The sequence below is a fragment of the Trachurus japonicus genome, chromosome 22, assembly GCF_045865225.1.
Source record: "Trachurus japonicus isolate A0001 chromosome 22, Traja_1.0".
Taxonomy (NCBI): domain Eukaryota; kingdom Metazoa; phylum Chordata; class Actinopteri; order Carangiformes; family Carangidae; genus Trachurus; species Trachurus japonicus.
The window spans coordinates 11555850-11571591 of NC_140928.1; the positions used below are offsets into that span (position 1 = coordinate 11555850).

The 15742-nt window shown below is 42.7% G+C and overlaps 1 protein-coding gene across 6 annotated transcripts in view; it reads right to left on the reverse strand.

The window, feature by feature from the left end:
* The window catches only part of LOC146963579 (single-stranded DNA-binding protein 3), a 40005-nt gene extending 24952 nt beyond the window's left edge, over positions 1-15053 (reverse strand). For 3 of the 6 annotated variants that reach the window (XM_085767790.1, XM_085767789.1, XM_085767785.1), the window contains exons 1-4: positions 14781-15052; positions 8695-8767; positions 6875-6936; positions 1835-1919 (exon numbers count right to left, since the gene is read on the reverse strand). In XM_085767790.1, the coding sequence (XP_085623916.1) occupies positions 1835-1919; positions 6875-6936; positions 8695-8767; positions 14781-14836 (276 nt within the window). In that variant the 5' untranslated portion in view covers positions 14837-15052. Of the gene's footprint in view, positions 1-1834; positions 1920-6874; positions 6937-8694; positions 8768-14780 lie in introns of all 6 variants that reach the window. The other 3 variants (XM_085767787.1, XM_085767786.1, XM_085767788.1) reach the window with 2 other exon arrangements.
* Between the last annotated feature and the right edge of the window lie 689 nt (positions 15054-15742).

Sequence of the window (15742 nt, forward strand, 5' to 3'; positions counted from 1 at the left end):
CTAGAGCATCTGTGACAGCAAACAATGCACACGCTGGAGCGTCCTTGGGTAGGACGCTGAATACCTATAAACTTTGTAAAAAATAAATAAATAAACCTGCTCCATAGCCAACCCTGACCTTTGACCTCTGACCTCAACAAGATGCACAGAAAAGAAAAGTAAAAAAAAAAAAAAAAGCTGAATTTCCCCTTCAAGCTCTCAAAGGCATCGAAAAATCCCTCAAGGACGCACACATACAAAAACACACAATGGAAACAGAACTTAGAGAGCTGCGTGGTTGTTGTATGAAAAAGAAAAAGAAAAACATGGATCACAATTTAAAAAACAGGTGAAAACATACAACACCATCAGTCCTTAGATCCACCGGCTCAGAGAAGAAGTCTCGGAGCAACACAGTGAGGAGGAGAGATTTTGGGCGTCCGTGGTTTCTTTTCTTCTCTAACAATTTTAGGAACAGCACTGCTACAGTATGTAGTAATGAGATGGTTATTTGAATAATTGATGAATCGTTTAAGTCATTTCTCAAACAAAACTGAAAGAATCACAGTTTGCAGCCTCTTACGGAAAAGATTTTCTCTTTTTGTCTCGTATCATGTTTGACAGAATCTCTTTGGGTTTTGGACTGTTAATCAGATTAATTTAAAGATGTCACATTGGACATTTTTCTCGGTTTTCTGACATTTCATAGATTAAACAATTAGTCAAAGAACATATTTGACAGATTTATCAATCATGAAATTAATTCCAACTTCCAAATAGCAACTGTGTCACAAACTATTCGTTTCTTTAATGATAAGCTGATGGGACAATTTCAAGGAGGAAGTGAACTACAACTCCCAAGGTGCATTTCCAATGTTTTGCTGCATGTGCCACCGTCAGTGAGAGGAAGCTAAAGATCCGTTATGTTCCCAACCAGAACTGTTTTAAAGCTGCTGCACGGACTGTCGCCTCTTTTCCATAGCAACAGTGCAAAGTAAACTGATAAACAGAACATAATTTCTTCTTGCAATTAACAGGTGGTGTAGCCGCGCAAATTAACACTGGGGGCAAGAACTTAAACCTGCCAGCAGAGACATGCGATTGTGTATTTATTAACCTGCATTAAAGAACAACTTGACGTGGGAATACAGAACGGAGACAAACACTGTCGCACATGTCTGATGATGCTGAGTGTCGTCAGGCAGCATCACATAATTAATTTGTGTTGATGTATCAGGTGGTTGGAGAAGTTAGATTTGTCTTTAATTTTGAACTCCATCTTACTCATCGATAGTTAGTCTAAAACAGAAATAATCATTATTCGGTTTTATTATAATATTCATAGTGTTTGCCGCTCTTCTCTGTTACCTTCAGATTTTCAAGCGTTTCTCAGACAAAACAGAGGAATTTAAGGACGTCACCTTGACCTCTAAGAAAACGTTTTTTCCCCCTTCTATTCACTTACACTTTGTAGACGAAACTTAATCTTGAAGTTCAGCTCTAGTACCTGCTAATACAATAAATATGAATAAAGTGTACTTCTCTAGAATAGAAACATGTAAACTTTTCAAAGTTTGATCCACTTGGCCAGATGTCCTTGAGGTGCCCACCATCCTCTACCTGCTCTCGTGGATGCTACTTAAAGATTCTTCTATACACTTGACCTCGCTGTAAACCATATACAGTTTTCTTTCTCTTTTTTTTTTTTTTTTTTTTTTTTTTACTACATGTGTGCCTCAGGCAGGCACACAAAGAAACAAAAGCCCTGATTCCACAAAGTGTCTAAAGACAGTGGCTGTTTGTAAAAAAAAAAAAAGAGAGAAGTGGCAGCATGCAGAGCCCATCTGTCACTTACGTAGTCATGGAAGGCCTTGGCCTCACTGGAGTGCTCGCATGTCTCCCTTCGGTCTGGAGCCGCACAATACAAATCCCAGAATACGCTGAAATGGAAAGGAGGGTGGTGAGGGGGGGAGAGAGGGGAGAGAGGAGGTTAAAGGTTACCAAACACAGCAATACAAGCAAATGTGTAACAGCTATTCATAGCCCATTCACACTCTCTCACTATCTCCATAGCGCTCTTAAACTGCCTCTTACACACTTGAGCATCATTGTAGGAGGGACACAATGCCAGTGTCGCCCCCTCAATCAACCTCTCACTCACTCAGAATACATACACACACGCACACACACTTGCATTACCATACTTTCATGGAGATTTCATTGACTGCATTCATTTTTTCGCCCTAACTTTTAACTGTTACTGCCTCAACTCGGCACTCGGAGTACGCTCCAGTACAAATGTTGACTGGTAAATGGCCTCATTGTTGAGGAGAATCGGCTCGACGTTTGATCCGTACAAGAATAGACAACTACAGCTGACACACGGAAATACATAAACAGTTTTCAAACAAGCTTCCGTTTCAGTTTCTTTGGACGCCTTAAGTGGAAAATCACCAACACACACACACAGGCCTAATAACAAGGCTAACGGCCTGTGTGCTACCTGTCTAAGAGGTCTTAATTCAATCAGTCTTTGTGCATTGATTTAGTGGAAGTGCTATAAACACAGGGAAATAGCGACTCGGCTAACGAGAGGACTAATCAGACAGCCACTTCACGTGCCATAGCAATCTGCAATGCACCCAAACATGTTGAATCCTAAACATCTGGATTTTTTTCGTGCACCTCTGTACTTCATGAGACACAGTCGTAGTTTGGGAGGCTCAGGACAGTTCAACAGTCCCAACTCTTTTCAAGCTATTTCAACACATCAAGTGAAATGTATGGAATATTTCGACAACTGAAAACTCAACTTGTGCTCTCACTTAACCTTCTTCCATGAGAAGGTCAGGGTGCATGGTTAAACTACTGAAGAGCAAATGTGATAAGCTGCTCAAGGGTTCATCAACTGGGGGGCACACTTAAAAAGTTACTTGTCTCAACCCTAAACCTCAAAGCTTTCAGTAAAAAAAAGAAGTTATTTTTCACCCTCAAGGTTGTGCACATTAAAAAGACGAAGGGGTGTTGATAAGAACAGTATTACTATTAAAAAGCTATATTCTGCAGTGCAAGTCAAGACAACATTATTTTATACTTATATTTTTCCACTAGGTTTCTATGAAAGCAGTCCATAATCAAACCAGAACATCAAACTTGTTCTTCAGATTTACCCAGGCTTGTATGCTTTCAGATTATTATTCTATTCCTTCATTTTATTTTTATTAAAACATGTCCTTGGGGCCATATTGCTGATGATGCTCTATAGGCCTGACGTTCATTCTTCTGACTCAGCAGAGTGAGGGCGAACGTTACGCTGTTTTTAAGACCATTGAAGAGTTTATTTACAAGTCTGGGATTTAAATCCACAGGTTTTTTAAACATTTATTCCTGTAATATGCACAGTGCTAACGTCAGTGCAGCGTCATTCAGCATCATTTTCCATGAAACGGTTTTGGACAACTCCAGACTGACGATTTCTGACATTTTGATTAGTGAAGACTCAAAAAAGTGATAATATATAGCTATTGCTTGCTAAGTGCTTTATCTCTGCAGAGTTTATAACTTTCAAAGTTATTCTCAACAAATCCACTGAAAAGACTACAACCCACAAATATTGATGATCATATTACAGATCAAATACAAAGTACTGAAGAACTCAAATGTTTTGTTGCTAAAATAGTTTAAACCTACCAATACCCCATAATGTCAAAGGGGGGGAAATTTTTTTTGTTTGTTTTGTTTTCATTTTTAATAAAATTTAAAAACTGAATTATAAATCATTGCCATAAGTATCCAGGCTTCTCTGTTCAGTAGTTGAAGTACCCTTGGCAGCGATTACAGCCTCAAGTCTTCTTAGATATGACGCAACATGCTTCACACCTGGATTTGGTGATTTTCTGCCATTCTTCTCTTCAGAGCCTCTCAATCCCTGCCAGCTCTCTAGGGAATGGTCACTGGACCGTCACGTTTAGATCTGTTCATTTTTCCCCTCAACCCTGACCTGTCTCTCTGTCCCTGCTGATGAAAAACATGACACCATCGTCACCATGCTGCACCATAAGGATGGCACTGGGCAAGTGATGAGTGGTGTCTGATTTCCTCCAGGTATGATGATTTAAGTTGATGCCAAACGTTCATTTTTGGTTTAATCAGACCAGAAACTCTTTTTTTCCTCACAGTCTGAGAGAACATTAGTTGCTTTAGTGCAGTCTCGATGAGGGGAAGCTTGTATCTGACCACTCTGCTATAAAGCCAGCAGTAACGGCCGTGCCTCTGGATGTTTCTTCCATCTCTGCACAGGATCTCTGGAGCTCCGCCAGAGTGACCATCAGGTTCGTAGTCACTTCTGTTACCGAGGCCCTTTAAGGTTGACTGGGCAGCCAGCCTTAGGTAGAGTTCAGGTTGTTCCAACCTTCTTCTATTTAAGAAAGATGGAGGCCACTGTCCTCTTGGGAGCCTTCAGTGCAGCAGATTTTTTGTATCCTTCCCTAGATCTGTGCTCTGACATGATCCTGTCTCTGAGCTCTGGAGTCGGTTCCTTCCTCATGTTTTTTGCTCCGATATGCACTTTCAGCTGTGAGACCAGTACAAAGACAGGTATGTGTCTTTCCAAATCATGTCCTATTAATTCAAATTACCCCATGTGGATTCAAATCAAGGTCTCCAAGATGATCAAGCGACATTGGAGGCACTTGAGCTAAATTGAAAGGAACATGGTGAAGTGTTTGAATACTTACGTCAATGTGATATTTAAATATTTCCTTTTGCATAAAAGTCTAAAATTCTGTTTTCACTTTGTAATTGCAGGATATGGAGTGTGGATGATAAAACAATAGCAAACTAAACCCTTTCTTACCTGATCAGAGTAGGATTCAGATAACAGTGTTACAGTCAAATACCTGCATCAACTGGATCCAACTTAGTTCAACCTTTACAGCAGTCAGCTAAAGGTTAAAGGGAAAGTTCAACATTTTGGCAAATTCGACTATTGCCATAATCCCTAGTCATAGGAGTAGGTTTATTTTACCTTTAATTGTATGTGCATGTTTTTTTGAGATCTGCGGGGCAGAGACGTGAGCTGCTCAGTGAACACAATGGAGCTGAACGGTACTGGTCCCCTGTCCCTCAAAACTCATCGAATACACAATCAAACAACTCCAAAACGCTCTCATGGACAAGTTGTGACCTGCACATCTGTCACGCTATGAAATAATAACATATACTATGCCACATTACGACACACGAAGCAAATACTCTGTAGTTCTTGCGCTTTTGAAATCACTCCGCCCAGCAGCCGTGTCTGGAATGAAGTTCTGGCTGCATTTGCCTCGAAAACAACTCGGTCTCGTAATGTGACATGATCATTTCATAGCGTGGTGATGAATGTGCAGGACACAACTTCTCCACAAGAGCACCTTGGAGTCGTTGGACTTTGTATTTGATGAGTATTGAGGGACAGGGGACCTGTAAGGTTCACCTCCATTGTGTTCGCTGAGCAGCTTGCGTCTCTGCCCCGCGGATCTCAAAACAATATACAATAATTAAAGGTAATGAACCTACTGCTATGACTATAGGGATTATGGCAATAGGCAAATTTCCAAAAATGTTGAACTATCCTTTCAGGTTTTTGGCTTATTACATTAGAGCCAGGTTCCTGGTACCTCTGTGAGCAGCATCATAACTTAAACTGATGAGTATGAAGCTATGATAAATGGCTGATTAGTGGTTAACTCCATATTATTACACTGTATTACAGTACCCTCCCCCGAAAAAACTGTTTTTTTGAAAAAAAAAAAAAAAAAAAAACACGAGTGAAACTGCTGATCAATGCTTAAGGTGTTGCTGACCCCAAAGGTCAAATCTTAGCCAAGGGCAGAAATGACAGAGGGGGAGGGGGAGGAAGACAGCATAGGGAGAGGTGACACAAAGGGAGCTGGAATGCAATGGGTTAATCTGCTAAGAATCCCTCTCCCACGTGAACAAAGGAGAAAAGTGGGAGGTTGGGGGAACACAAAGGGTGACGAGAGGGTGAGGAGGGGGAGGGGAGTGTAGAGAGAGAGAGAGAGAGAGAGGGAGGGGGGGTCCATTCCCTAACCATCTGGATCCATTGTTTCAGGAACGGGGGTGAAGGATGGAGAGCTGGAGGAGGGGAGAGGGTAGAAGACGGGGAGGGAGGGGTCACGCCCTCCAAGAGTCTGGTCAACCACAAAACTGAGACCCGGCCCCTTCCAGAAGTCAGTTTTTAATCACAAATGAGGACGAGCACCAACTGTTACATTAACATCTTGTCATTTTCCAGGCACCCGAGTATTTGACTGTTTATGTCCGTCAGTTTCAAATATTGAAAATTGAATTATGGCATTTTCATAAGGAAGCAAACTATAAAAGCTCTAATGAAGCTACTGTTTATGCATATGACATAATTACTTATGTAAGGTCAGGATGGACACTCTGGGGGTCGTGTACTTGATGTCCAAAGAATTTCTGCTTTAGATGACTGATTTCATGTTTGTTTTGATAATAACACATTGAAAAAGAACTAGTATCTGTTTTTTTCTTGATGTATGAATCTAAATTGAAATCAAGAGTTGAAGTACCTGTGTGGAAATCACCTTTCTCGGTTTTGCATTGATTTTTGTTTTGTTTGTTTGATTGTTTTTTGGTATAACCTGTTTTTCGTTTCCCAATTTCTTAAAAGTAATTGGGAAACGAACTGTTTGCCAAATTTGGTTTTCTTATTTCAAAATAAGAATTTGTTGGCCGCCAAGTACGCCGACCCTCTAGAGCCCCATCAATTAGTGCATGTGTGGTGGGAATACAGTGTGAAACGTGTACTGTAATATCTCTAAATCTATACACCTTGAAAAAAAAAAAGAGAAAAAAAAGCAAAACCTACCACCACCACGAATGGAGGAATCCAGGGGGCTCCCCTAATGTAATATTCTTCTCCCATCGAATCTGCAGGAGAGGAGAGGAGAGGAGAGGAGAGGAGAGGAGAGGAGAGGAGAGGAGAGGAGAGGAGAGGAGAGGAGAGAAGAGAAGAGAAGAGAAGAGAAGAGAAGAGAAGAGAAGAGAAGAGAAGAGAAGAGAAGAGAAGAGAAGAGAATCAGTTGCAGCCACTAGAGAGAGGATTATGTCTGCAGGTCCAGGGGTTAAGAACATATAATCAGTCAGTCTCAAACTGTCAATGGCCTCGGACGTGAAGATAGGCATCTTTCTGGCTCTGTCGATCTCCATCTCTCGATCTCTCTTTGCTCTGTCCTGTTTCCCTTTTTATATGTGAAGTACATTCATGAATCCAGGGAACACCTCACTCATTCACTAGTGGCCTCTCAGCACCCGACAGGGGGGGGTTTGGAGGCTTGGAAATGTGTACAAAGAACAGAATACCTACGTAGGTTACATCCGTTGTTTTGACACCCTGGACTCCACATGGCCAACAGTGAGCACGATCTGGTGTAACTTTATAGAATCTCCTTATGAAATATTCACGCTACACCTTGCACTCTGATCATGTTTAGCATGTTTGCACTGACAGTGTATAAGTGTGAGGGCTCAAAGCTAGTATAGCAAATAACGTGTTTTAGCGCTGACAAAAGCTTTTTTAACAGACCAACAAGTCCTTCAAACTAAATGACCATACAGGTTGTTTTTTCATTTGACACCCTGTTACAGCTCGTGGGCCTGGTTTGATGTGGAACAAAAACTCCATAGCTCACGCTTTCAGCAAAACTAAATACTTTGTTGTGAAATGTATAGACCGATCAGGGCCATATAAAATAAACAAAACTGACTGACCGGAAAATAATGGCAGTCTCCTATGTTTCAAGTCTAATGTTTCACTGACCCACCCAATACCTGTGGTAGGTGTAGGCCCGCCCCTTGCCTGCCTTTGATTGGCTAGTACATCGTTAGGTTTAGGCATGAAGAGTGACACCCCGTCCTGACATACAGCGATGCGACAGCGACACGAGCGAGGAAAAGTGATTAGAATGCGTACTTTTCAATCAGCCTGTCCTGACGTGCCGCGAGCGACATCGCGCCGTCCAGCGATGTCGCTCAACCCTGAAATTATCGCTTGCGTTGTCTCTATCTGGACGACATTTCGCGGCGGTGTCCCGCCCCTAAGCGCTTTTTATTGGTTGATAGTACACGCTGCTTTCTGTTGACAAGCAAGTTATCAGAGAGAGGAGAGTATGAGAGGAAAAAACACTCAAAGATGTGAAAAACGGCAACCAGGAAATGCCAGGAATCTCAAAATAGCGCCGCAAGTTTGTGTACGTCCCTCGATAATTTGATTGGTTTGGATTCTGAACCAATAGAATATACTCGCGACAAAATCGTCATGCTGCATATCAGGACACCCTCGCGCGAGTTTTCTTTGCCGTTTCGCTTGCTCGCTGTATGTCAGGACGAGGTGTGAGGCGAATGTTGGGTTTCGCACAAAAATACTCGAGCAAGCCAATTAGAGACAGGGTACAGGTGTTGACGCCACTCAACCCCAGCGACTAGAGGGCTTTTCACCTGAACGTAAACATGCCATTTTGCTGAGAGACTGATGCTGTCTCACATTAGGATTAGATGATGCTTACCAATAATGGGTCAAGAATCATGGGTTGTAATGAGCTGCTTGAACCAGCAACCTACAGGTTAATATTTTTAAACAGAGTACAGTCTCTTATATTTGTAAATCAGACAAATGTTTGATCGTCTTACCTCAGACAGGAAGGTCTGTGCGGACTTCTGTGCTCCCACATGTAGCAGGTACTCGTACACATATAACGCTAACCTGAAACGGAGAGGGAAAAACCATTAGTGACCAAACTTTATTTTGTTTCTTAAAAGCGCTGTGATTCTTACTAACTCGATTCTCCTTATTTTACATTTTTAGATAACAATTTGGCAGCTCAACACCTTCTGAACACATCAAAAGTGTGCAGCCATAAGGGTTCAAAGTTCTTTTGGTGCATTTGTGTTCGTATTTTTACCACAGTTGTCTCTGCGCTCAGCTGCCTAGCAACTTCTACCAGCTACCAGTGTGTGAGGTGTTTAGGGAACAAACGTTAATTGTAACCACAGAAAATAACTTGGGTTACATCCCCTGCCCTCTAAACTGCATGAGTCTGTGCAAGCACATCAGTCACACGCCGTGCCACCCACCACCACAAGTAAGTAGTGGGTAACACTATAAATGAAAACAGTTGTTAAACAGGGGGAGCTTTTGCTCACCTCAGACATGTGCATGTTTATTTCCAACTATGTTCAGACTTGGGGATGATAAACAAGTCGTAGCTGAAAACCTATGTAGCGCCAACCATAAGAACTGATCAGGAGTAGTAAAGGGAATTGACAAAGAATCAGACCTATAAACAAAAGTGACCATTGTATTGGTATCAATGGGATCACCTGTACAAAAGCTTCTGGGTATGTCTACACATTCCTGAGTTACTGTAAATTTTCTTTTAATCAAAAAGAGCCAGGTAATCTCGTCAGTAACTTTTGCAGATTGTTCCAAAACTTTAATGTCCTAAAATCTCAGTGGTAAAATAACACTCACCAGCTTAAATGACAAATATGTTTGGACCAAATACACCAGATACTGACAGAAAAAGCTGTGGACGATAACGATTCCCACTGTAATTCCAACATTTTCAAAGCTTTGGCCAGATTTTTTTTTTTTTTTTTTAAATCACTGCTATTGTAACGGGCCAGCCACACTTGAAAATGGCAATCCACCAGGGTCTATTAACAGACACAAGAACCATGCTGTGGAGTGGGAAACCCCCATTGGCCCAACATTGTACTCCTAACTCCTTCACTTAGCAGTGTTTAATAGGCTGTTAATGGACCATCAATCGACCGGCAGCGTGGATATGACAGTGTCCTGTGTGCCGAGAGCAGACAGTCCTCTGACAGGCCAATAAGGTCCTAATGAGAAGGACAGTAGCTCAGTGTCATAGTCCCCATCATTAGTCAATGTACTGATCAATGAAACATGGTTTTGAGATAATCAGGCTGTTGTGCAGTTTGTTTTTAAACCACTGACGGTCTTTTGCCTTTTCAGTGCCGTCTTTTCTCACACTGCTATCAAACGGTAGGGAAGGCGATGTCTTTTAAAGTGAATTAAGTGCATTTATGCTTCTTCAGATGATGTATACATGTGTAATAAAAAGTTGGGATAGGATGCTGATAAACTCTCACCAACCCCATATATTACAGAAACCAAATACAATAGGTTTTCCTACATTTCCTACATAACATTTGCCAATGATTAATGTGTGTATGCACATTGTCTGCTGTTACACCATTCCTTGGTGTTATAATACAGAGAAGTGAATATTTCAAGGTTTGGACTGTTGCTGGGACAAAACAGGACAATTGATGACATCACTTTTTGTTCTAATATGACGAGATGAGAGTTTTTCAATGTTTTCTGATGTTTCATTGACCAATTAATTAATCAAGGGAATAATGTGATCATAATCATAATAAGATGATTTGAAGTGCAGATTTGTGAAGAGTTACACATTTGGGTTGGGTGATTTCTCTACTTTTTGATTCTTCTATTGGATGTTCTACTACGCTTATTGTTAGTGTCTCCTATGATTGCATACAGATTTTTTATTGCTCTGTGGATGTGTTTTATGAATGCCCATTTAGGAACAAGTGTTGCAAATTAGTTGCAGTTATGAACGCTATGATGTATGGCATTAGGCTGTGTGGTTAATAGTCTACGTGTGTGTCTCTATAAAAATAACCATGAATACATAACTGAGAACAAACATAAATGTCCACATGGGGGATAGTAAAGCACTGCACACGTGTCAGGGAGAGTCGAGCCTAAAACGCACTTGTGTTCAGCTGCCATTTCTGCTAAGTGGTTGAAGTCAAGATGAAGATGAGGCGGGCACACTGAAGCAACAGAAACGCCGACAACTGCTCGAGTGTGTTGTGATGGAGATGTGATCTGTGTCTGACCTGCTCTTATCTCTAATGGTAATTCTAAAATGATGGAAAACATTTATATACATTGTTAGTATGCAAATTGAGTCTATGAATATAAAGATATGAATAGGTAAATAGACAGTAGCTGTAGAATGGAGCTGATGGTCCATGCTTGATCACAACATAGACGGTGAACAAGCCATCCCAGGATACAAACTTCAGCTATTATTATACCCTTTTTGACACCAACACTGTGGTTGAACAAACGCACAGCATTGCACCCACCACCACAGAAACCGAAACCGAAACTTTTTCTTAATAATTACGTAATCCAATTCAGTCGAATTCTACAGTGCGTGAAACGACTGTTGCAGATGGCCCGGTCTCTCTGTAGGATGATGACAACAAATTAACATCCGATAAAAAGTCTTGTGCTATGTATAGGTCGATTGCGGGTTGAACATTGCATTCGCGACATACGCGTTTGGTGGAAAGCGTGCCATGCTGCTCGGAAAGTAATAAATAGCTGAGGGTGTGCCCCTCTTGCAGATAGTCGCCAAGATAAGAAAACATACATGAGCAAGCAGACATCCAGACATGCAGATGAACAAACAAACAGAGCAGAAGTGGCCTTGAGTTCTAAAGCTTCCTGGAGGGATTTGCGCTGGTTAATAATATTCTACTGTAAATAAATCCATCATACTGCACAAGAAAAACACATCCACCATCAGGAATACATCCTGGCTACATCCACTTGTTTAATTCAACACAGACAGTGGGACAGATTGGTTGTTTCACAAATGACCGATGTACTTAGGAGGCTGAAGACTGCAGATCTGTACACACACACACACACACACACACACACACACACACACACACTTTTAGACAGGGGAATCTGACCACTTTCTGAGGCTCCCAGCAATTTGTAGGTCACAAAGCTCTCTGTGACCGCTGGTGTAGAGTGTAAGTCACTGCCACTTGCAGGTCAGTCTAGTATACTGGACCACACATACACCTGCACTGCACACACACACACACACACCCTGAAGCATTTCACCTATGCACTTTGTTGGTTTCTCATCACACCTACAGTACAATTCTTTGCATCTGCGCAGTTTAAGCACTAAGGCTCACAGGAAGCTTTGGGATACACCGAGAGCTTCAATCGAAACCGTTTGCATCACTGACGCTTTACTGGCTTGCTTACATGTACAATCCCCCATCAGAGTTTGACTAGCGAGGAATAGTTAAAAACTTTGTCCTTTGTCTGGGGATATGAGGATCACACTGCAGATCCCCCCCCAAGAGGCCTTCAATGAAATTTTTATGTGTAGTGTGTGTGTGTGTGTATTTTTGTGTGGGCTGCAAAAGGGGCTGCGTGTGTGTGCACCTGGCCTACTGCATTATTAAAGCTCAGAAGCTAGCTCATAGAAAAGGAGGGGAAGTTTGAGGAGAAGAAGAGGGAGAAGCTATGGGCTAGCAGAGCACAGAGAGGAGAAGAAATAGTTTTGACTGGAGCGTAAGAGGGGGCATGCCCCATTTTTATAGAGGAAGAAACAGTAGGAGGTACAGGGGATCAGAGGAGCAGTCAAGTCACGATGAAGAGAGAAAAAAGGACGGTGGGGGTTGATTTTGACAGCCAGAATGTTAAATTATATTCAAAAGGAAAGGTGAGGGGAAAAAAAATCTTAAAGATAGCTCCAACCACCCTTACTCCAGAGTTTTTAAGATTGTATGGCCTGGTGACAAAGTTTCTCATCGCATGGCTGGAAGTGGAAATAACCTCTACTCATTTCTGGTTTCTGCACCTTCGCCGTCCTTTATCATGCCGAAACTACAATTTCCTCCTCCATCACACCATGTGAGGTGACCTCCTGACCCCCTTCCCCGCCATTCCCTCTTATGTTCCGAGAGGGGGGACATCAGTGCGTGCATACGCTTAATCCCATAGAGTGAGAAATCTCCCCCGATGTACACCGGTGGCACACCTGACATCCTGCCTGAGGCCCCCGACAAAACCCCCTCTTTAAACATGGATGAGTCTGCCCACCATATCTCCCTCTCTTCTGTCTCTTTCTTTCTCCTCTGTCTCTCTCAACTCTGACGCAAAGCTGAGAGCAGCTGCTTCAGTCTGTCTCAATAATTCAACATTGAAGCGAGGGATGAGGACTTTGAGGAGCAGCAAAAGGATGGGGGAGCCAGAGTCAGGAGGCAGATGAAGACAGGCGTTAGAAGAAGCATAAAGCATAAAGAATATGGGTTCACATAAAGAGCCATGGTCGGGGTGAGGTTAAGGTAATGAGGTGCCTGCAGATCTTCATGCAAACATTGAACAGTGTGACAATTCTGTCCTCGCCTCAGTTCCCCAAAATTTGCTGAGTGGTCCAGCAAGTCAGAGTGAGCTTTTTACTGATGTTCAGGCTGGCCACTGTGAGGAATAAAGCCACATAACGCACACACCTGCATGGAAGGTCTTACCTTTAGATTATTTAACAGTTATCCAACAACAGCTATTACACACTATTACCACAACAGCAGGCTCTGAATCCATAAAATCTTACAAAAGTTTAAAGAAAGCATGTGCATGTCTGAGGTGGCTTTGTTAACAAGAGACCAATGAACAAATGAAGTTCGCTGCAGGTGCTGCTTTCTACTTCACAACAAGTGCATAAAAATGGTTGGTAAAAGAAACATTTCAGATCGATTTGGAAGCTCTGTGTGATTGTGAAAGTGTCGGTCACCGTGCGGCATGCATCTCCCGAGCGAACAACAGGCATCGAGACAGAGGCATGCAGACAAAGGGATTGGAGGGCTACAGCTCTCGAAGCTAACACCACCTTAAGTTTTCCTGACAAAACAGCCACGGGGAAGCCTGCGTTTTTTTTTTTTTAGGGAGGGGGGAAGGTTTATGATAGCGAAGCGTTGGCGCCACTTCTTTGCAAATCTATCCCCGGCACCGGTCCCTGCAACTCGGGGTGACTGTGGAAAATCTGCACGGGCCACAAAAGTTATGAGGCGCAGCTCCCCTTTGCACTGATGGTGGTGGTGGCGGTGGCGGTGGGGGGGATCGCAGCGGCGTCTCTCCGCTGACCGAGCGAGCGCACACACACATGGATACAATGTAGAGCCCGGCGCGTTCTGGTTATGGAACGCGAAACAATTCTAGAACACGTTCCTGTGCCATTTTGTAACAAAGCCCCAAACAGCTGTATTCTATTTTTACCTGCCGCTTCAGCGAGAGGCGACACAAAGCCAAGCTAGCTACAATGCACGGCGGCGTCACTCTCAACGCATTGTTCCCCCCTCTCTCTCTCTCTCTCTCTCTCACTGGGGCGAGGAGAGAGGAGATGGAACTTAAAGTGCGATCTCCATCAATGCTCTTCGCAGGACTGAGAAAGAAAGAAAAAAAAAACACAGCAAGCCCACCCCGAGTGCACATTTTAACGCGTTATTGCTGGAAAACACGTGCAAGCAACACTCTCGCTTTGTGGAGGTGGTGCAACTTTTAGTCGTTAAAACTGCCACTCTCTGTTTTGCATGAGAAAGAAACAAGAAAAACAAGAGTGAAACTGGCAATGGAGCTAGCCGACCGAGCTAACTTAGCAGCCCATGCCTGTGTAGTTTTTTTAGGAGGGATGCAAGAGGCAGGGGTGCGGGCAAAGTGGCGAAACACAACGAATAAACTACCACGGCATCACTTTTACGGGCTTGCACGTTAACATAAAGAGGTGGCAGAGCGTGCGCACCTCTGCTGAAGTGACTGAGCTGCCTCACATCAGTTAGCAACTTTAGCTACCTAGCAGCACACTCGTCTTGACTGGATCTCTGTTGTGACAGTGCAATAATTTACTTACTTTTCTCTTGCTTGACTATCGGAGGGGACCACAGCTCCTTTACCCTTGCCGTACATCTTGGAGGCTGTTCTGATACTTTATTTTATCCCACTCGACACCTGTCAAAGAAAGCTACCAGGAAAACCTACTATCTCCATAGCTACCCAGTTAGTGTTGTCTCCCTATCTCTCCCTTGCGCTCTCTTTGCTCCGGTTTCCTTTTTTTTCTACATCCCCAACATTGCCCACAAATCAGGCAGGGTTTCAGCCGGGGGGAACTTGAAACAGTCCACTGGTGGAGCTTTTTTTTTTTTTCAATCGCTGTTCCTGGATTCAGCTCACGCCCCCCCTGTTGTGAGACGGTGGGGGCTTCTTAAAGGCACAGCGTCTCAGTTTTTGTCTACTTCGCTCAAGTTCAAGTTCTCTTCTGAAGGCCTTCAAGTTTGAAGCTTACATTACAGCTTTGTTCATATACCACGCCAAATAGCTCATACTTACTGCTGTTACTGTTCTGACGCCTTTATTTTAACCACATATATGGCTGTAACCTAATGGTACCTACGTTGCACTGTTGTTCTTGACCTAATGTCATACCAAAAGGGCACTTGATTGGTGCAAATGTGCACCCCCAGTTGATTTACATGCCATTTAAGTGCCACTATGTTCGGCCTAAGAATCTATATCTAGTGTGGCTTTAGGGCAACCATAAACCTCGACCAAACGGGCCTCATTATTTTTCACCCCGAACCTCAGATAGTCCGCGCAAACCACTGATTAAGGTTATTAACTTACCTGATTACATAACTCTAAATAGAGGGGGACCAAATGGGGTTCAGGAACTACCAACATAGGTCGAGGCAGTACATAAATAATTGAAAAGAAGTTTTAATTCGGTTTAGTTTAATCATTTCATTTTGTTCTTATTGGTTGTTGAGGAAGGCAATGCCATTAAGTTGACATTGGTCTGTTTTGTTAATCTCTTTC